Here is a 21,934-nt window from a genome sequence, read left to right as displayed (position 1 = left end):
GAGAAAGTCGAGGAATAACCTCCGTTACTGCTAATAACTGCTACAAAGGAATAGGAAAACATAATTAATAGATGCATTGAATCATCAATCTTGAACACTATATATCTATGGTTCCTTTTCGTTTTCAACTCTGAAAAGTTCAGTTTGCATTCATCACTCACTGCTATCCCTGACGCTGAAATCGCCTATGCAAATGCCACAAAATTAGACATGAAAATAAAATTTCTCATGTTATTGTATGAACATGTTTGCCGGCCTTCCTATTCAAGTTCAATATGCATTGGAAATGTACCTCGTATTCAACGGTGTGGCCTAGTGATCAATGAGGAGAAACAACAATCGTAAGGTCTCAAGTTCAAATTCCAATAGAGACAAAAGAAAAAAAAAATACTAGGTGAATTCTTTCTATCTAGCCGACAGAACTAATATAACAAGAGAAAAAGAGTTCAAATGAATTCCTTTCATCGAAAAATTATACTTTGCAAATAGAGCAAAAAGTAAAATAAATATTTAGTTAGTACATATAAATTATTGAATTTCCTTGACATAAAAAATTCAGCTATAGTTATAAAGCTGGTCCAAAAATTGTTTTAGGTCACAAGCTTGAATCCCTACTGTAACATTTTAGTATCTTTTATGAATATAGTCCTCCTTATACAAAATCTTGTTCCTTCACTATTTTTCCTGATAAATGTGCTCGTGAGAGATACTAGGTATCAAAAGAAATAATCAACGTTGTGCAAGCTGGCCTAATACCACCATCATTTAAACGTAAAAAAGACTCCAAATGTAACTCTCACCCAACTAATTTTAAAAAAGGAAAAAAAGATAGATGATGGAATAAGCCAAATCCAATTGAAGTATTGCTAAGTGCCTAAGAAATGTTCAAAGGGCTGAGTGTTTTTTAATTTTTAATTTATTCATAAAACAAGCTTTTACTCCCAATTAATTTGAGATAATTACTATTGGTTTTCTAACCATGTTCAAATTCATATTTGTGTATATAATATGCACTCGTCTCACATCTTCATCTTCTTTCCTATATAGGTATAGTTGAATTTATAACGTGGTTTAAAGGATACGTGGATTGAATTGATTGAATGCAAATTCAACAATTTTTTGTTACGTTCCATGATTTTGTCTTAAAATTGAACCTATACCTTTCTTTGAGATTGAAACTCCAAATTATTCTTTTCTTATGAAATATTTATTATTCGTTGATAGATGAATATGCTTATTGGTGAAAATTTTAATAGCGTGGTGTCTTAGTTAAGCTGATTGACACTATCTTTGTTTCCAAATTTGTTTTTGGATAAAATTTTGTTGTCTTTTTTGTCATGAAAAAATTCATATGTCAATAGGAATCTTTGTAGGGCTGCAACACAAAACAAAGTTATAATGATGAAGACATCAATTTTATAAGGGCCATTTTGTTTAACATATACTCCCTTCCTCTGTTTCTTTTAGTTGTTACGTTGCGCTTTTTAACAATCACTCTGACTAACTGTCAAAGCTAAATTAGATTACATTATAAAAATCTGGATATTCAAAAACTATACAAAAAGTACTAAAAATTGTGTTTTTTGACATATCAATTTGATGAAAAAATAAATATTAAAATGTTAGTCAAGTCAAAATTTGATTCTCAGAAAGAAAACTCTGACAAGTAAAAAGGAACGGAAGGGGTATACAACAAGCTTAAGAGGAATAAATTGGAAATTTGAACACAAGATTGGAGTTTTATGTGATCAAACTTTATATAGACTAATCAAACATTTTCTAATTAAGAGAAAGATTGATCATGAAGAACATTAGATTGTGTACTAAATCTCTTATTGTGTTGCTAATTCTTTCTACTATTTGTAGTTTCTCAGAGTCAAGATTGCAAATCTGCAAGCCTAGTAGCAAGATTAAGGCAAAAAAGCCGCCCAACGGGCATTGTAACATCGAAGAAGATGACATATGTTGCATCAAAGACAAAATATACACTACTTACAAATGTTCACCTCAAGTGTCTAGCAAGACTAAAGCAATTCTCACATTGAATAGTTTCGAAAAGGGTGGAGATGGAGACGGAGACGGACCATCAAAATGTGATGATAAGTATCATTCTGATGATACACATGTTGTAGCTCTTTCGACTGGTTGGTACAATGGAGGAGGGAGATGTCTTAGCAACATAACGATAAATGGTAATGGAAGAAGCATAAATGCCATGGTTGTGGATGAATGTGATTCAACTATGGGCTGTGATGAGAAACATGATTATCAACCACCATGTCAAAATAACCTTGTTATCGCTTCACAAGGCGTTTGGAGAGCATTACGTGTGCCTATCAACGAATGGGGTGAGTTGGACATAACTTGGTTCGATGAATAGATACAGAGGCAGCAGATCCAAAATTTGAAATTGTATTCATGGTTGTGTAACTTTATTATATTTACCCAATACCAAACATATTTATTATATTAATCATGGTTGTGTAACTTATTGAAGCACTATAGTGACTAATTAACAGTCAAATTACAAGTATTTGTGTTCTTACATGAATATTGAAGCTTAATTAACAACTTTTTTCTCTGTTTATGAGAAGATAATTTATTTTGATATTTACCCATGGACTCTGTTTCTCACTCTCTGATAGGCAGAGTTTTTAAACAATGCTGATTCGATTGAACTCAAAAGGAGGTTCGTTGTGAAACTTGACTTAGGTAAATTCTAGGTCGGGATGTTAGGAGCCATATAAGGCCGAGTTCAGGATTTGACTGTTGAAGCACCTTTTGGATTAAAGCCGAAGGGACTAACCCGTGAGGCCCCAAAGGTTGGGTCTTGGGCGTTGCACATTCAGGGTGTGTTTGGTATGAAGGAAAACATTTTTCTTCCAATTTTCTCATGTTTGGTTGGGTTAAATGTTTTGGAAAATGTTTTTCAAATCAATTCATTTTCCTCAAATTTAAGGAAAATGACTTCCCTTCAAAACTTATGGAAAATATTTTCCAAAACTCTCTTCCAACTTCAAATTACAATTACTCTTTTGTTGAAAAAATTAATTTATTTTGTCTATACCCTCAAAAAATATTTTCAATTTCAAATTTTTATTAATTCATCCCGTTTCTTCGATCATCCACCCCCCCCCCCCCCCCCCCCCGCAACAAAAGAAAATTGAGTTTATTTTTAAAAAATATTTTCAACTTCAAAATTTCATTTTTTCACCCTACCCTTGACCCACCCACCCACCCCTACCAGCCCCCCCCCTCCCAAAAAAAAAAAACAAAATTTAAGTTTGTTTCCCCCCCCCCCCTCCCCCAAAAAAAAAAAAAACAAAATTTACGTTTGTTTTTAAAAAATATTTTCAACTTCAAAATTTTATTTTTTCATCCTGTTCCTTCGATCATCCACCCTAGGGGTGTGCATTCGGTTTTTTGGTTTGGTTTTACACTATTCGGTTTGGATTTTCGGTTTTTGGTTTTGTAAAAGTGTAACCCAATCCGATTCAAAATAAATTTGGTTTGATTTGGTTTTCCTCTATTCGGTTTGGCTTTCTTCGATTTGGTTATTCGGTTATGTCAATAATTAATAACATATATAACCAAAGTAATAATATTTAATCCCTTAAATATACTTTCTAATATAAATCATAAGTAAAACTTAAAACACAATACTTATAAGTATACCTATTATAAATGTAATTCAAACATAAAAGGGAGAAGACACAAGTACCCCCTAGACTATGACCGAAATCACAGAAACACACCTTATAGATGTAATTCAAACATAAAAGGGAGAAGGCACAAGTACCCCCTAGACTATGACCGAAATCACAGAGATACACCTTAACTAAATTAAGGTCCTATTACCCCCCTTGAACTCATTTTTTTTGTAATTTTGTACACCTTTTGACTTATGTGGCACACCACACGACTCCACGCAGTATATATATATATATAATTCGGTTTTTTTCGGTTTTTCGGTTTTTATCTTTTAAAATTCGAAACCAAACCAAAAAACCAAACAAAGTAATTTATTAATCCAAAACCAATCCGAAAAACCAAAAAACCAATCCAAATAAAAATTCTATTTGATTTGGTTTGGTTATTCGGTTTAATCCGAATAGTGCACACCCCTAATCCAACCCCCTCCCCGGCCACCCCCCCCCCCCCCCCCAACAAAAAAAATTGAGTTTGTTTTTAAAAAATATTTTTAACTTCAAAATTTTATTTTTTCACCCCTACACTCGACCCCATCCCCCACCCCCCAACCGACCCACCCCCTACTCGCCACCCCTACCCCAAAAAAAAATTTAAGTTTGTTTTTAAAAAATATTTTCAACTTTGAAATCTCAATTTTTCACACTACCCTCAACCCCCCTCCCCCCACCCCCCCCCCCCCCCCCACAAAAAAAATTAGGTTTTTTTAAAAAGATATTTTCAACTTCAAAATTTCATTTTTTTCACCCTACCCTTGACCCACCCACCCCTACCAGCCCCCCCCCCCTCCCCCAAAAAAAAAAACAAAATTTAAGTTTGATTTTAAAAAATATTTTCAATTTCAAAATTTCATTTTTCACCCCTACCCTCGACTCCCCAACCCACTCACCCCCTACCAGCCCCCACCCCCATCCCCCCACCCAAAAAAATAAATTCAAGTTTGTTTTTAAAAAAATATTTTCAATTTCAAAATTTCATTTTTTCACCCCTACCCTTGATTCCCCCACCCACGCACCCCTACCAGCCCCCAACCCCCTCCCAAAAAAAAAACAAAATTTAAGTTTGTTTTTAAAAAATATTTTCAATTTCAAAATTTCATTTTTCCTTACCCTCGACGCCCCTACCTGCCCCCACCCCCCACTCCCCACCCCACCCAAAAAAAAAATTAAGTTTGTTTTTAAAAAAATATTTTCAATTTCAAAATTTCATTTTTTCACCCCTACCCTCGATCCCCCACCCACCCACCCCTACCAGCCCCCCCCCCCCCCCCCCCCCCCAAAAAAAATTTTAAGTTTGTTTTTATAAAATATTTTCAATTTCAAAATTTCATTTTTTCACCCCTACCCTCGACCCCCCAACCCACCCACCCTCTACCAGTCCCCCACCCCCACTCCCCACCCAAAAAAAATATTTAAGTTTGTTTTTAAAAAAAATTTTTAATTTCAAAAATTATTTTCTACTCTAGTAAAAATAAAAGATATTTCTCAAAAATATTTTTCATTCATAAATCAAACACTAAAAATCTTTTCCGGAAAATATTTTCTAATCACTAACCAAACATGAGAAAATAAGTCAAAAATCAACTTGTTTTCCATGGAAAACATTTTCCTTCATACCAAACACACCCTCACTCTTAATTATCAGAGTTTTGAGTTCGAATATTGAGAAATGAAGAATTTCTTGATAGAGAGTGTGTTTTAGCACAAAACAAACATATAAGGCCGAGTTCAGGATTTAACTGTTGAAACCCAAAGGACTAACCTATGAGGCCCCAAAGGTTGGGTTAGAGCATATAATACCTTGACGGTTTGGTTTTAGCAGTTGCACATTCACCCTTAATTACTAGAGGTTTAGAGTTCGAATTTTGGAAAATGAAGAATTTCTTGATAGAGAGCGTGTTTTACCACAAAATAGCCATATCAAAACAGTGGATTCAAAGCCTAATGCCTAAAGGAGGGGAAAAAAAGAAGGGGAAATTGCCTCTATGTCTAGTGGGAGAAAATACTTACGCCACGTAGTCCATATTTTGAGTTTGTTAGATGGTTTATCCCATATTTGTGTATAAACACATTTCATATACTATTATACACTTCTATACAAGATTCATACATTATATATAATGTTTTTTTTATGACGGTAGTGTTCAGACCAGCTTTTGTGCACCTCGACTAATTCTACGGAATACCTACCACCATTATATAATGTTTTTCCCTAGATATAATTTATAATGAACTATGTAACGTAATAGTATATTGTCTATCACAAGAAAAAGAAGTCTTGAAGGAGATAGCATTTTGTAAACAAAATCACCAAAATCACCAAAATCAAGATAGCTAGTGCACATATTCCATGACAAATAGTACATAAGGGATACAATAAGCAAATTGAATAACTTAACAAAAAGGGCACCCTATTGCTTCTTGTTTAAACTAGACCAATACTCACTCTCCCATGAGCTCACTTGCTTTGTGGCATTACCTTTTTGTTCAACAAATGTCTTAAGTTGTTGAGGATCATAAGGTGGTGGAAGTATACAAGGATCACTATAACTTGGAGATTTCTCTAAACCTTCTTCCATGAACTTTCTCCATAAACCATCTAATGGACATGCCAATGATTCTGAACATATTTCAGTAGCATCTTGAGGAACAATTGGATCAAATATTTGTAACTTTGCATATTCATTCAATAGATGGTATATGTAATCGAAAACACGTTCCATCTTCATATCTTCATGAATGAATTCACTTCCTGCCTTTCCTATTGCTTCTGCCTGAAAATTCTCAGCAAATTCACAAGAAGGTTTGTCAAACTAAAGAAATAGAATTGCAAAGGCATATACACACTTTTGTTTCTGATGTCAAAAATATGTTACAGTTGCTTATTTAGAAATGATTTAACTTTAAACTTCAAACAAATGTACATGACTTGTTTGGAATCATATGCATAAAAAATCTCTTTTTTTCCTTTGAATTTCGTGTCTAATCAAACACCAAAGTCCAAACATACTTTTGACGGAGAGTGTTGAAGAAGTCCAATATCAGTCAATTATGGGATGAGTGACTTGGACAATCGTGTTCTTGAGCTAACTTCTGGGGTTAGTTAGGCTATAATTTATTTCTTTTCATGACATCAGAACAAGACTCATCCTGATTCTAGTTCATAATGATAGGCCCTTATTAAAATTTTCCACGCTCGAGATGTCCACTTACATGAGATTTCAAAATTCATAGGTGAAATTAAACTCCAAGACATTATCATATGAAGTTTTACCTCTGAAATTTAGAACTAGTGTTTTGTTTCATTGTTGAGCCCTATGATCATCTTGCATGTTAGAGAAAAGAGATGTTGAGGCGCTCTTTAGCTTCTTCAATTTTTACGATATTGTTTGTCTATGGTAATATTAACCGTGTTACAAAAAAAAAGAAGTCATAGAAATGATTACTTTTCAAAGATATGACTAAAAAGTAACCAATGAACATCATATTTATAGTCGTGAAAAATAAAATAAATTGAAAAAATTGTCATGTACCTTGTGAGTGTGATTGTTTCCCCATTGAACAGCAAACTTGAGAGATTTACATTTGTCATTATCACTAATAGGCCAATAATGTTGTTGTGGGATCATTCCTCTTATGAAGAAATCATAGAAGTGAGACTCTATGTATAATGTTGGTGAATCACATGCAAATATGTATTTCTCACTAACTGACCATGCCCATCCTTCAACATATATTTTGTATCTATATAATATAATAACAATTTTCAAATTTTAATAATTAGTAATTAATACAAGAAAATTAAAAATCTTTAATTTGGAATATTATATTATGGTAGTATATATTTACTAACCTGTGTGTGCATTGGTCTTCAATATTTGACTCCTTGTACCCTATTTTGGATTGATTTTTCCAATCCTAAGATTGTCATTTGAAAAAAAGAAGAAGATAAAAGGATTATGTTATTATGTAATAGGCTAAGAAATAAATTAATTTAATCATGTCAATTGGTAAAATTATATATATGAGAATTAATGGCTAGATAGATCTACTCAATTTCTTTTCACAAAAAGAAATGCTATTCAAAAAGATGCATATATAATACTCCCTCCGTCCCATTTTATATGTCATCCCTTTCTATAAATAGTTGGACCACAATACTTATCATTTTATAAAATTTATGCATAAATTACTATATTTAGCATATTATACGCTTTATAGAATAGTTAATTAGGCTTGTCATTTATTAATAAAGTTGATTTAAGAAAACATTAAATAAGGGTAGAAGGGTAAAGTTACATCATTTCTTAATGCAAGTGCAAAGTAAAAACGTGACATATAAAATGGGACGGAGGAGTACATCATAAGGTTTCCTAATAATAAATATATTTTAAATCTGAAAAATTATTAGAGAAAAAAATTTGTTTTTCAAATTTTGAACATGTACTCGAATACAATGTGGCACTATAATTAACACCACCTAGAAAATACCATATTAGGGTCGTGGGTAGGATCTCTCCATCCTTAATCAAAAGTCATGAATAATTTGAATCGTAACACAAATTCAAATTAATCGAAATTCCATAAAATAAATATCAAACACAAGTCAAAAAATCAAAAGAAAAGAAAAGAAAATTATGTGACACATTTTTATTATCAATTTAAAAAAATTCCGTTTTTCAAATTTTGAACATGTTAAACACAATGTGGCACTATAACATCACCTAAAAAGTACCATTAGGGTTGTGGATAGAATCCCACAACCCCTAACCAAAAATTATCAAAATTTGAATCATAATATAAATTTAAATTAATCAAAACTTTAAAATAAATATCGAAGACCAGTTGAAAGATATGATAATAAAGATATGATAATATACCTGAGGATATAATAGAGTGTCCCAATTTTGTTTGTCAGTAACATTACACTTGATAAGGTCTTTTCTAACATGAGAAACAAGTGGATTTCCCCTCCAATAAGCCAAGGGTATCCTATCTTTCCATTGACTTCTCTTGTTCCCTTCTTTTATATTCTTTAGCATACTTCTCCATGGCCTTATATTTGTCTCTCCCCTATAAACAATCAAAATTACCAAAACCACAATCATATATCAACTGGTGATCGCTATTTTTTGGGTATACACAAAGTAAATCTCATTTTAATATAACAAACTGTAAAGTGTGAATCACACTAAAGATATCAAGTGCACTAGGCAGTCCTGTGCGATACATGGTCAGATACTAGTAAGGATAAAAATAGACTTTTGAATCTAAGTTGTAATAACTATGACTTATTATATTTTTTTAATCATAAATAAGTTTACATGACTTGTAAAAATTAGAATAAAATATTAAAAATTCATGGTAAGGATTTTCATGACTAACAAAAACTAAACAAATAAATAGATTAGAACCCATAAAGGATTTATAATCTTTTAATTTATTTTTAAAAAAACATATATTTATATAAAGAAGATCACAAATTAATTTTAAGTAGGTTTATTTCCTTGACCTTTGACATATAAATAAGTAAATTCTATCTCAATAAAATATAATTAAATACAATTTAATCAGTGCCAAAATCGAAAGTTGGACCAGACATTATCATCATAAAAAAAATATATATATTAAAGGCGTGAGAAAAGGTTAATAATTAATTACCAGCCCCAAAATGACCAATCTGGGAAAACAATATCCAAGCCCTGCCAATCTGAACAGTACCGGAACAACGGCGGTGGACCGGAATCAGGTCGCCGGAATTCCCTCTCCGGGATAACCGGCCGGTCATCGGTATCGAACATGATCTCCAAATTAGGCAATTTTCCGGGATAAAACCTTAGGAGTTGTACAATGCCATACATCGTGAATAAATGTCTAGTTTCTATCGAGTATTTCGTGTAACGCTCAATATAAATCCTCCCGTCCAATATTATTAATCTAAAATGTGCATATTTTTTCGATTTTTCGAGCATTTCTCGAGTAATTCCAGTGTTCTTCCAATGCCTTAAATCTTCATGAATCCATCTAAAATATTCGGGACATGTTGAGTTGTTAGGGTTTAAGGGTTTATAGGACTTTGGATAAGTTGTTGGACATGTATTGGTTTTGTTCCATGCATTACAATCCAATGGATATTCAAGAATTTGAGGTCTCATTGGTTGATTTTCTACTTTTTTATCAGGCTCGATAAAAACGAAACTAGGGACCATGCTTTCTGCTTTCTTCCTTACATGTACGGAGTACTTTGCCTGCACAAATTTTAAACCAAAATAAATAAATGAACATGAAAAATGAATTAATTTATATAATATAGATGTTTGAGAACATATATAAAAAATTCCAAATTTTGATCAAAAAGTATTTCATAGGAATATTTTATCGCGTGTTCAGGTGTTCAATCGAAACCAGCAATAGTTTGAATATTTAAAATAAAATTTGTTGAGATAGTCATTATATTAGGCTTTTATTTTGCTAATATCTACCCATTCCATACTTTTAACATGAACCATAAGTCTTCCTCTTATGCAAATATTTAGTCCAAAATTTTTGCTGTTTTACTTTTTTCAGACCCCAAGTTTTTTATAGTTTTTTTGGGTGGAATACTTATTTGTTTTTCTAATCATTTTTATTTACTTGTTAAATATATTAAAAATATTTTTTTATTATTTTACTTGTCAATTAATAAATCTAAATAGATATAATTACTTTTCTTCGCTTTACCTTTATTGTTAAGTAATCATTAATTTTTCAAACTTATTGAATTGACTACCTTATAATCAAATTTAGATTTCCAAAATCTAGTAAATAGAGGCAATTTGGTCAAATAAATATTTAATTTAATATTTTCTTTAGGAGAAAACAAAATGCATACTGAACAAGTAAAAAAGTTGACAAATAAGTTTTCATCTACTAAATGTTCTTGAAAAGTGACAAACAAAACTAAATGAAGGGGGCACTAAAATTTCATCTAATCAAGTAGTACACAATTTTTTTTTTCTATTATGTATAAACATTATAATTTCTATTAAAAATGATTCAGATGAATCCCTTTGCTATATCTGGCTCCGCCCCTACTTGACCACATTTAATTTATCCATGATATATGTTAGACCATCTACATATGTTTGAAACCTATCAAAATTCGAATCAAAAGGAGTATAATTTCATTCTTTTTTAGTGCTTTCTATTTTACAATTCTGATTGAATTATTCCAATATATTTTTCTTATAGCCGATTAACTTAGCAATTAATTTTTATTTGTAATAATACCTATAGTTATCTTATAAGCGATCTGATGATACAAAAGAGAAAAAAAGACTTACAAGATCAATCCATCCAACATTGGACAAGGCTGAAACAGTGATGGTGAGAAATAAGAATAGCAACAATGTCACATAAGTTGTTGTTGTAACTCTCTTCAAATATTTCCATTTTGCTCCCACAATTGATATAATATTATTACTTTTATTCCAAAAAGAATTCAACAAAATCTCCTTCATCTCTTACCTATAAATAAAATGCAACTCACAAGTTTAATGTTATTTATATAGAGAGAGGGGAAGGGAAAAAAAATAAGAATACTCAAACTTGACTTGAAAAAGTCTCCTTTGCTATTTTAATTTTTTGGTTAATTTCAGAGATCTTCTAATTTTATAACATTCGCTTTCTTTATGATTTTTAATATTATATTTATTTATGTGAATATATTGTAATCAAACTTGTTTAAATGATAATCTTTCAAGTGGACTTTAAAAATGTCTTTTTGTGGCATTAATTTGTTTATTTTAATAAATTTAGTTTACTAGAGTAAATTTTTGTCTTGAAATTTAGTATTCAATAATTAAGTCATCAAGGGTAACTTTGGAATATTACACTTAAAATCAAAGGCGGAGTTAATAGCTCGTATGCAAGTCCAATTAAAATACTAGACTTTGCTCTAACAATGTATTTGTCTGTAAAATTATTCCTAAATTTTTTTTCAAGAAAATAAAAAAGGAAAACTCAATTTTCACATTTCGAAGCAAAGAAAAAAAAGGAGAAATAGGTCCTTTTTTTTCTGTTTTAGTTTCATAAACAATAACAACATACCGATGTGATTCCACAAGTAGAGTCTGAAGAAGATGAAATATATGTCGATCTTATTTTCTACCTTTGTGGAAGATAGAAATGCTTTTCCAAAAGACCTTCGATTCTACAAATCAAAAAAGTTTTTTCAATTTTCACAATTCATTTGGTTGGGGGTATTAAGGAGAAATAGCTAATGAGAATCTAACAGTAGTTATATATATATATATATATATATATATATATATATATATATTATTATTATTATTATTATTATTAAGACATTCAATTTTCTAAGTTAATATTCTGATAATCTGATTCAAAACTTGGTTATAAGTCCTTAATTAATTACTTTCTTGAATGATTACATATAGAGTAGTACCACTACTAGATCAAATTATGTCCAAACTCTATTCGCCCTTAATTAGGTAAGTAATTAATTTCTCTGCTTGGAAGAATTTTCAGCGTTTCCAGGATGTATGACTCGATGCGGTTTGATATGCGGATTAAATTATTTTGGGTCCTTAATTTTTTAAATTTATAAATTTAATCTCAGAAATTATATTATATTTTTTCTTATAAATATGAAAACCTCATCATTTCTGAAAAGTGTAAAAAAGAATCGTTTCTTATACAGTTATTGAATGAACAAACTGTAATTCATAATTAAACAATGTAATACAATATTCTAAAATACCATATTAATAACGTGTTTATCTTCATGTTTCTTTCATAAAAATAAATAAATGATGTGATTAGATGTCATAATATTAACTTTCAAATCACTAATGCAAATAAATTAACAATATTGATAATTAATTATCCTTTAATATAATCCGTACACATTGAACTAACAATCTTTTCATATCGAGCATGTATCTTTTCAAATAAAATAAATATATTTTTTTATATAAAATATAAATTTATGAGAAAGTTTCATATTGTAAAAATTCAAAATTAAAAGCTTACCTACTAAAAGAATTTGATTGTTGTAATTAAAATTTCAAACTAGAATTGAAATTTTTGGTCAACGATTATAAACAGACACTGATTTCTAATTAAAGCATTAAAATTTGAATACGTCTATAAAATCTAGAGTGTATCACACTTTCTTACGCAAGTGATTATCAAAAGGAAAAATAGAAATAAAAATAAATTTACCTAAAAAAAATAGAGATAGGAGTAAGTGTGTTCACACGTCGGTTTGCATTGGTTATTAGTTAAAATTAAAATCAAACATATATTCATCTATCGATTTGATTGTTATCGATTTCGATTCGATTTCGTACGATAAAAAAAAGAATTATTCAAAAGAGGAAAAAAAGACAACAATTCATTTAAAAGGAAAAATAGTTAGAATGACTAACATTAAACATATTTTGATTATTGAATTTATTGTGAATAAAATTTCAAAATTCACTATTTTGGCCTAGAAGGAAGAGACAGTAACATTCTTAGTCCCACGAAAAATTATCATAAACAACCAATAAGATAAATGTTCTTGTCTTGAATGTTTTTGCTTTCATAAATAAATGTGAAAATTTTACAATTGACATATATAAGACTAATAATTATAAGTTATGACATTATTCTTTATCTTTCAATTTATAACAATAAACATATATAGTTTATAACATTTACCTAAATTAAAAAAGATTTAAAATAATAATAAAAATCAATTAGTGTGAAAAATATATAAAGCAAGTAAACCAATTAAAACGGATATTTTAGAAGTAAATAATTTGAAAATATTAATGATAATCTTCATTTTTTTGTATTGGACAGTTTTTTATCAGTATTAATAAAGCATGGTGATAGATGGGATCCTTCAGGTTAGTATTCTTTTCGATATTTTATTTGTATTGGTATACAAACAAAACGTAAAAAATTTTATGAACACTGATACTGGAAAAAAATATTCAGATTTTGTTTGTGTATAATAGTTTTAATTATGTATATTGTTAGATTTTGGTATGAACATTCTTTTTTTTTTATGTTTCTGATAAAAAAAATTATATAAAATTTGTTTCGAAATTGGTATGCTATTTATACCATGTTGGTACGATTGATTTTTTTTTTTTGATATTATATTGAAATGAATTTCGTATACTGTTTATCTAATAAATGGCAATTAGTAGTTAGAATTGATATTCTAATGGCATGAATAAGTGATGACTTATGGCATGAAATAGGTATGATTTTGACATGAAATAAGTATCATTCCAAATGCATACATATTTCATGTCAAAATACAGAAAGTAATTGATATTCATATCAACTACAAAAGTTCGAAATGCATACCAATTTCTATGAAAGCTCAAAATGCAAAATCTGAATAAAGAATTACAAAATTCATATTAAAAAAGGTAAAAGATATGGCATACCATGTCTTCCCATGGTCTGCCAAATTTAACCATTATGTTGAACCAATCCATTTCAGAAACTTTCACAACACCAAAATTCATATGATGTTCAAACTTATCTTCTTCTTTTTTTGATGACATGGGAAACGTGCAACCGCTATCCTTTGGGTGCGCACAGGGAAAAACCCCCACTCCTATGCAATAGCTTGCAAATCACACAAGAGAGGTAATCCGCACTAGGCAAGCCTGGTGCGACAAGCTCGACCCTGAAGGCAAACCTCTTGCTTTCGCTAGCAAGGGGTTTCGAACTTGAGACCTCCAACATGGAAGTCCCAAGCTCAAACCACTGGGCCACCCCGAAGGGTTTCAAACTTATCTTTGGCCTTAGAATAAGCAGATTTTCTGTGTACATGAAGAATAGATAACAAAAAAAATAATTAAATACACATTGTACCCAATATTGCAACTAATTTTCGCATTTCTTTATATATATAACGGCCACGTCAAGATAAAACACCTTTGTACACCCATTCGATAAACTCATTGATCAAATCCACGCCAACGTCAAAATCATTATGACTTTCAAATGAGTGCTTGATACGGGAGAAAACATGACCTCTTCTTACACTGCTTTCGCCTTCAGAAAGGCGAATGTATAATACTAGTCGAGGTTCGTGTTTCTTGGTTGCATATCAGGAGTAGTTGTCTCATTAAGTATTGGATCAAGTTGTACAATCTGTGTCATGGTCAAATCAGGATAATCATCTAGGCATGGAATTTTGTAGTGGATGATCTAGGCACGTCAGCGTTATAAACACCACCAACTGTTTGGTCAATTGAATTCTGAACTCCAACTACATAATTAAAAAAATCAATAATGTTCAAAACTTTGTAAATGATTATACACATCATATTAGGAGTGGTTCTCATACCATCAAATTGACCAACATGTGTATGAAATATCTGCACTTTCCCTCCTTGTGATTGATGGATGATCCATTCCAACTTTGTCAGTTTCTTCAACTTGTTTAGTGGTACTAACACAATGTATGCATTTAAATAATAAAAGATTTGGAAAATGCAGTATAAAAGAAAACAATGCTGCATATATATATTCGTACCAAAAAAATGGCTCATCCCAGATCATATCAAATAGGTATCAATTTGTATATTCATTGATAGAATTACTATAAAAAAAATTATACTAAAATCATGCACAAGAAACTGGCTCATACCAGATCCATATCATAAATTGAACACTGGTTAACATTACTATATGCAAAATGTCTTATACTAAGTTCATGCCAAAATTATACAGTTATTATATATAAAGTATACTAACTTTATTTTTCATCATTTTACCACAAACTTAGGAAGATTATGTATGTGCAATTTACCTCTTTCTTTGTTATTTGTGTTGGCTGACTTCATGAAGACCTATTCTCGTCGATTATCAACTTGGTCAAATTATCGACATATGCTCTCAAATCTATCATGTGCTTGTTAGCCTTCTCAACATATACATTAATAATAAGAAAATTAAAGAATAAGGTGTAATATGAAGTTAATGGAAAAAGTTTTGAGAAAATAAACACTATCCTTCAGTTCTTTCAACTCTTGTCGAACCTGTTGTGAAACAACAAAAATGAATTGTAAATGTAAAAAATAATTATTTTTTGTATACTAACCTCTGCAATTTCTTTCAACTCAACATATTTGTCTTCTACGTCAACATCATTTCTTTTTGATGTTGCATAATTTTCTACCCGATGGTGACTGGACGATTCATGTAATATATTTTGATCAATGGCATTCATCTCTTCAGGACTATGTTTTTTAATTTTTGTTATAATTACAAAATAAGAAGGCTGAATTAAAAATTTTAAACAAAAAGACAATAAGAAAAATTGTTAAATGAGTTTTTGAATTAAAATTCAAACTTGGTTGCCATATGTTCTGAAAATGGTGTTCTTTGAGTAATCGAAGAAAATAGATTCCTCCGATGTCTTTCAGTTAAAAATACGAGGTGTGCCATTTGCATCACGGATAACAATCGTGTTGTCAATGGGATGAAAAAACTCGTAGAACCAAATCTGCAGGGCTAAGTGGAATCCACCAAATTTGAATGATGATGGATTTTTTGTTAATTTATGACTGCGTCTTTTGAGAGTCATTCTGAAACATTCGGTGCCCCATGGGTAGTTGATGTACTTACCTGTCTCAACCAAAATACCGTTTAGGTATCGTCGTTTTAGATGCCTTTGAACCTGTCATAAAAAATAGTGAAGAAGTACACAACGCCAATGTTGAACTGATCTTCAGGCTCAAAGTAATTGACTTCCTTAAACTTATTCAAAAAATCTAACTTAGGAATGTTGTTCATTTTACCAAAGTACTTTTCGATAAGCCTATTTGAAATAGATGAATCTGAAACAAAATCATTAACGAGATCAGTCACAGCTGCGAATTCCTTAATACCAAAACAGAGTTCAATACCATTTATTTAGATAATGAACATGCCATTCTTGTCGTTATCAGTCTCAATAAGTAAAAGATGACACAATAACTGACACTACACCTTTATGGGAGGTAAGTCATTAAATACACCAAATGGGGTTTTCAAAATCGGTTGAAACTTCTCTTGACTGAGGAATGTAGACATGTCTTTAAAAATGTGTCCGTGCATGAAGTCTGGTGGGTCTTTAAAACCTGATCTTCATGCACGAACACAGACATTTTTAACGACCTGTCTACATTCCTCGGTCAAGAGAAGTTTCAACAATTTTGGAAACTTCGTTTGGTGTATTTAATGACTTACCTCCCATAAAGGTGCACTGTCAGTTATTGAGTCATCTTTTACTTACTGAGACTGATAATGATAGGGATGGCATGTTCATTATCAAAATAAATGGTACTGAACTCCGTTTTGGCATTAAGGAATTCACAGTTGTGACTGTTCATAAATGTGGTATAGTCAGTGATTTTGGTTCAGATCCATCTATTTCAAATAGGCTTATTAAAAAGTACTTTGATAAAATGAACAACGTTCCTAAGTTAGATTTTTTGAATAAGTTTAAAGAAGTCGATTACTTTGAGCCTGAAGATTGGTTCAACATTGACGTTGTGTACTTCATCAGTACATTTTTGATAGGTTCAGAGACATCTAAAACAACGATATCGAAACGGTATTTTGATTTGGCTGAGACTGGTGAGTACATCAACTACCCATGGGGCACCGAATGTTTCAAACTGACGCTCAAAAGATGCAGTCATAAATTAACAAAAGATCCATCATTCGAATTTGATGGATTCCACTAGGCCATGAAGATTTGGTTCTACGAGTGTTGACATCCCTTCGAAATACAATTGTTATATGTGTTGCAAATGTCACACCTCGTATTTTCAACTGGAAGACATTAGAGGAATCTATTTTCTTCGATTACTTAAAGAACACCATTTTCAGAACATATGGACACCAAGTTTGAATTTAATTCAAAAACCTCATTTAGCATTTTTTTCTTATTGTCTTTTTGTTTAAATTTTTTAATAAATCCTTCTTATTTTGTATTATAGCATAAATTTAAAAACAAAGTCCTGACGGCTGAAGAGATGAATGTCATTAATCAGTATTACATGAATCTTTCAGTCACCATCAGAAAAAATTACGCAACATCAGAAAGGAATGATGTTGACATAGAAGACAAATATGTTGAGTTGAAGAAAGAAATGGTAGAGGTTAGTATACCAAAAAAAATAATTATTTAATATATTTTTTACATTTACAATGCATTGATTCATTTTTTGTTGTTTCACAACAGGTTCGGCAAGAGTTGAAAAAATTGAAGGATAATGCTTATTTTCTCAAAGCTTTATCCATTAATTTCATATTACATCTTATTCTTTAATTTTCTTACTATTAATGTATATGTTGAGAAGATTGACAAGCACATAATAGAATTGAAAACATATGTCGATAATTCGATCAAGTTGATAATCCGACAAGATTAGGTCTTCAAGAAGTCACCCAACACAAACAATAGAGAAAGAGGTAAATTGCACATAAATAATCTTCCTAATTTGTGATATAATAATGAAATATAAAGTTGGTATACTTTATATGTAAGAATTGTATAATTTTGGCATGAACTTGATATAGACATTTTGCATATAGTAATTTTAACCAGTGTTCAATTTTTAGTATGAAGTTGGTTTGAATTTGGTATAAGCCAGTTTCTTGTGTATGATTTTGGTATAAATTTTTATATAATAATTGTATGAAAATGGTATCATACTTATATCAATTTCATGCCAATGAATATACAAATTGATGCAGAAATGATACCAGTTTGGTTTTATTTTGGTATGAATCTGGGATGAGCCATTTTTTTGGTACGAACATGTATGTAGCATTGTTTTCTTTTATACTGCATTTTCCAATTCATTTATTATTTAAATGTATACATTGGGTTAATACCACTAAACCAGTTGAAGAAACTGACAAAGTTGACATTGATCAGCCATCAGTCTCAAGGAGGAAAAGTGCAGATATTTCAAACACCAATGGTCAATTTGATCGTATGAGAACCACTTCTAATATAATGTGTATAGTCATTTACAAAGTTTTGAACATTATTGACCTTTTTTATTATGTAGTTGAAGTTCAGAATTCAATTAACCAAACAGTTAGTGGTGTTTATAACGCTGAGGTGCATGGATCTTTCGCTACAAAACCCCCAAGCCTACATGATCATCCTGATTTGACCATGACACAAATAGTACAACTTCATCCAATACTCAATGAGACACTACTCATGATATGCAACCAAGAAAGAGGAACCCCAACAAGTATGATACATCTCCATACATTTTGCCTTTCTGAAGGCGAAAGCAATGTAAGAAGAGGTCTTGTTTTCTCCCGTATCAAGCACCCATTTGAAAGTCACAATGATTTTGACGTTGGTGTGGATTCGATCAATGAATTTATTAAATGGGTGTGTACAAAGGTGTTTCATCTAGACATGGATGGCATATATATATATATATATATATATATATATATATATATATATAAAGAATGCGAAAATTAGTTGCAATATTGGCACAATGTGTATACAATTTTTTTATCATCTATTCTTCATGTACACAGAAAATCCGTTTATTCTAAGGCCAAAGATAAGTTTGAACCTCAAATGGATGTTGGTGTTGTGAAGGTTTCTGAAATGGATTGATTCAACATAATGGTTAAATCTGGCAAGCCATAGGAAGACAGAGTATGTCATATCTTTTACCTTTTTTTAATATCAATTTTATAATTCTTCATTTCAAGCACCCATTTGAAAGTCACAATGGTTTTGACATTGGTGTGCATTCGATCAATGAATTTATCAAATGGGTGTACAAAGGTGTTTCATCTAGACATGGGTGGCATATATATATATATATATACTTAGACAAATAAGAATTACTTAGTACCTATAGGGAATAAAATAAAAAAATTATTAAATTTTCAAATGTGTTATACAACTTCATATTAACATTCATGCTACTAGCATAAATAAATAAATAAAAATGAAAAATATTCAACATCATGTGCATAGAATAAGAAGGAGAGCCTGGAGGCATAAAAAAGTTTTACATCATTTTGATAAAGCAATACCAGAAATGGAACAAGCATATCTGCATGCTAGCTTAACAAACCTTATAGGGAATACAAGAGTATTTTGAATACAAAAATGCTCAATCAATTTTAAAGAAATGTGTAATATTTACTACATAATTATCTGCTACCCTGTTTTTTAAACAACTCCAAATTATTGTATCAGAGCCTTGGAAATAAAAATAGATACTATGCTAATAAAACCTTTATGGTTTATTGAAGACAAAAACCTTAGTAGGAATACTATAGGTAATTAAAAATTTAAATGATGATATAAGAAGAAAATCATAACGATTATTACCTTACAAAAATCTGAAGAAGATTATTATACATATGAAATAAACTATAACTACAAAGAAGTAGTAATAGATGATATGAAAACTTCTAACTATTATTTTTCAGAATAAAAATGAGCATAAAAGAAGTTTAAAATCTTTTAAATGACCTAATAGAAAGTAATAAACAAATAGCTTTAAGATTAAAGCTAATAGAATTAGAGTTAATTTCTCTAAAAGAAAATATTCCAAGAAGAATAACTAACTTAATAGAAAAAAATTTATATACTTTTGACTAACTCTTTTGTCAAATTTTTCTGTTTTTTCTATTAAGTTAGTTATTCTTCCTGGAATATTTTCTTTTAGAGAAATTAACTCTAATTCTATTAGCTTTAATCTTAAAGTTATTTGTTTATGACTTTCTATTAGGTCATTTAAAAAGAATAAAGACTATACAAGTCAATTCCATAATAATAGCAAAGCTAAATATATGCCTAATCGACTCCCAACAGGAGATGTAGGATCAACCCAATTCCTAGATTTGGAATGCAAAAGGGATCCAGAAGTATACTTAGATCGATGGTCTCAAGAAAAATTTCTCTACTTCTTACTAGGCAAAGGAATAAATTATACAGTAGAAGAAAAATATATAATTATGATAAATACCTTTACAGGTAAAGTAAGCAATTGGTTTACATGATTAACTGATGATGCAAAAGAAATCATAAAAAACAATGTAATAGATGGTCTTAAAACATCACTCCAAGAAGGAATAAAAAACATAGTCCAATACGTAGCTAATGAATTCCTAGGTGGAGAAGGAAGTGTAAAAGACAATAGAGAAAAAGTTAGAATAATTGCCAAAGAGCAATTAGAAAAATTGCAGGTATGCAAAATGAGTTATATTCAAGAATATATATGTGAATTTGAAGAATACTACCATAAAATATTTGATAGTAGTCACGAAATGAAACCTTATTTGGAAAAGTATTACCAAAAATTACCAGGCTTTTGGGCCAAATATTTCAGAGAAGAATATGGAAAAGAAAACGTTAAAGGAGATACTCTAGGGCAAAGAATATCTTTTTTAAACAATAGACTTGGTCAATTATGTATGGCACATAACATACAAAGAAAATCCAAAAGAATTAATACACAAATTTATTGTCTTGATACAAATGCAGCAACCCATGGGGATGTGAAGATAACAAACCTTATAAAAAAAGGAAAAAGATTAAGAAAGGTTTAATCAAAAGAAAGAATTTTTCTAAACAAAATTATATACCTAAAAAAAGGTATTATAAAAAGAGAAATAATTTTAGAAAAACAAAACCTGCAGACAAATGCAAATGTTATAACTGTGGCGAAGAAAGCCATAAAAGTTACGAATGTAACAAGAGAAGAGTAAAAATCTCAAAAATAGATAGAGTAGACATTGATTCTGATTTAGAATCAGTAAGATCAATAGGAAGTGAAGACTTCTTTGAAGAAATTTATGAAGAATACTCAACAGACTCGGAGTAAATGAGTAAAGAAATTCAAAAAGAGGAAAATTCAGTTCAAATTATAGAAACTGAAGAAGATCAAAGAGAGTACGCCCTAAAAGCAACCTTTGATGGTGAGACATTTAGAAAAATCCAAGGATTAAACTTAAATCTAAAAGTAGAAGATAATCTACTTAGTAGAATGCAAAGAATGTTTGCAAGAGACAAAATTTCCTATCATGAATATCAGGAAATAGAAAAAGTTATAGAAATTACACAAACAACAGGAAAACATAAATTAAACCTGTTAACCAAACAAATGATAGATCAAATCCTTAGAAAAATTCCTGAAAAGAAAAGGAAAAAAATGAATTATATTCATTTA

At 30.4% G+C, this 21,934-nt stretch overlaps 3 protein-coding genes across 3 annotated transcripts in view; 2 read left to right on the top strand and 1 right to left on the bottom strand.

Annotated features, from left to right (window-relative positions):
- Positions 1–21,934, top strand: part of LOC125830992 (LOB domain-containing protein 1-like) — a 393,543-nt gene that overhangs the window by 220,456 nt on the left and 151,153 nt on the right. The window lies entirely within an intron of this gene.
- LOC125831503 (kiwellin-1-like) lies at positions 1,802–2,380 on the top strand. Its single transcript, XM_049510680.1, has one exon. It carries the CDS (start codon positions 1,802–1,804, stop codon positions 2,378–2,380), a length of 579 nt encoding a protein of 192 aa, XP_049366637.1.
- On the bottom strand, positions 6,119–9,829 carry LOC125830977 (uncharacterized). Its single transcript, XM_049510171.1, has 5 exons — positions 9,369–9,829; positions 8,588–8,780; positions 7,561–7,625; positions 7,241–7,451; positions 6,119–6,481 (listed from the first exon to the last, which is right to left on the bottom strand). The coding sequence occupies exons 1-5, from the start codon at positions 9,677–9,679 to the stop codon at positions 6,119–6,121; spliced, it is 1,143 nt and encodes a 380-aa protein (XP_049366128.1). The 5' UTR covers positions 9,680–9,829.

The sequence above is a fragment of the Solanum verrucosum genome, unplaced genomic scaffold (assembly GCF_900185275.1).
Source record: "Solanum verrucosum unplaced genomic scaffold, falcon-dt-bn FXZP01000049.1, whole genome shotgun sequence".
Lineage (NCBI taxonomy): Eukaryota > Viridiplantae > Streptophyta > Magnoliopsida > Solanales > Solanaceae > Solanum > Solanum verrucosum.
Note: the sequence above shows the minus strand (reverse complement) of the source record. Positions and strands in the feature narration are given on the sequence as shown.

Excerpts from the sequence above, each read along its gene's own strand:
- LOC125830977 (XM_049510171.1), bottom strand. The coding sequence starts at position 9,679 with ATGCTCGAAAAATCGAAAAAATATGCACATTTTAGATTAATAATATTG. Across the intron at positions 7,626-8,587 it reads ACACTCTATTATATCCTCAG|GATTGGAAAAATCAATCCAA; the intron begins GTATATTATCAT and ends TGACAATCTTAG. Across the intron at positions 7,452-7,560 it reads GAAGACCAATGCACACACAG|ATACAAAATATATGTTGAAG; the intron begins GTTAGTAAATAT and ends TATATTATATAG.
- LOC125831503 (XM_049510680.1), top strand. The coding sequence starts at position 1,802 with ATGAAGAACATTAGATTGTGTACTAAATCTCTTATTGTGTTGCTAATT.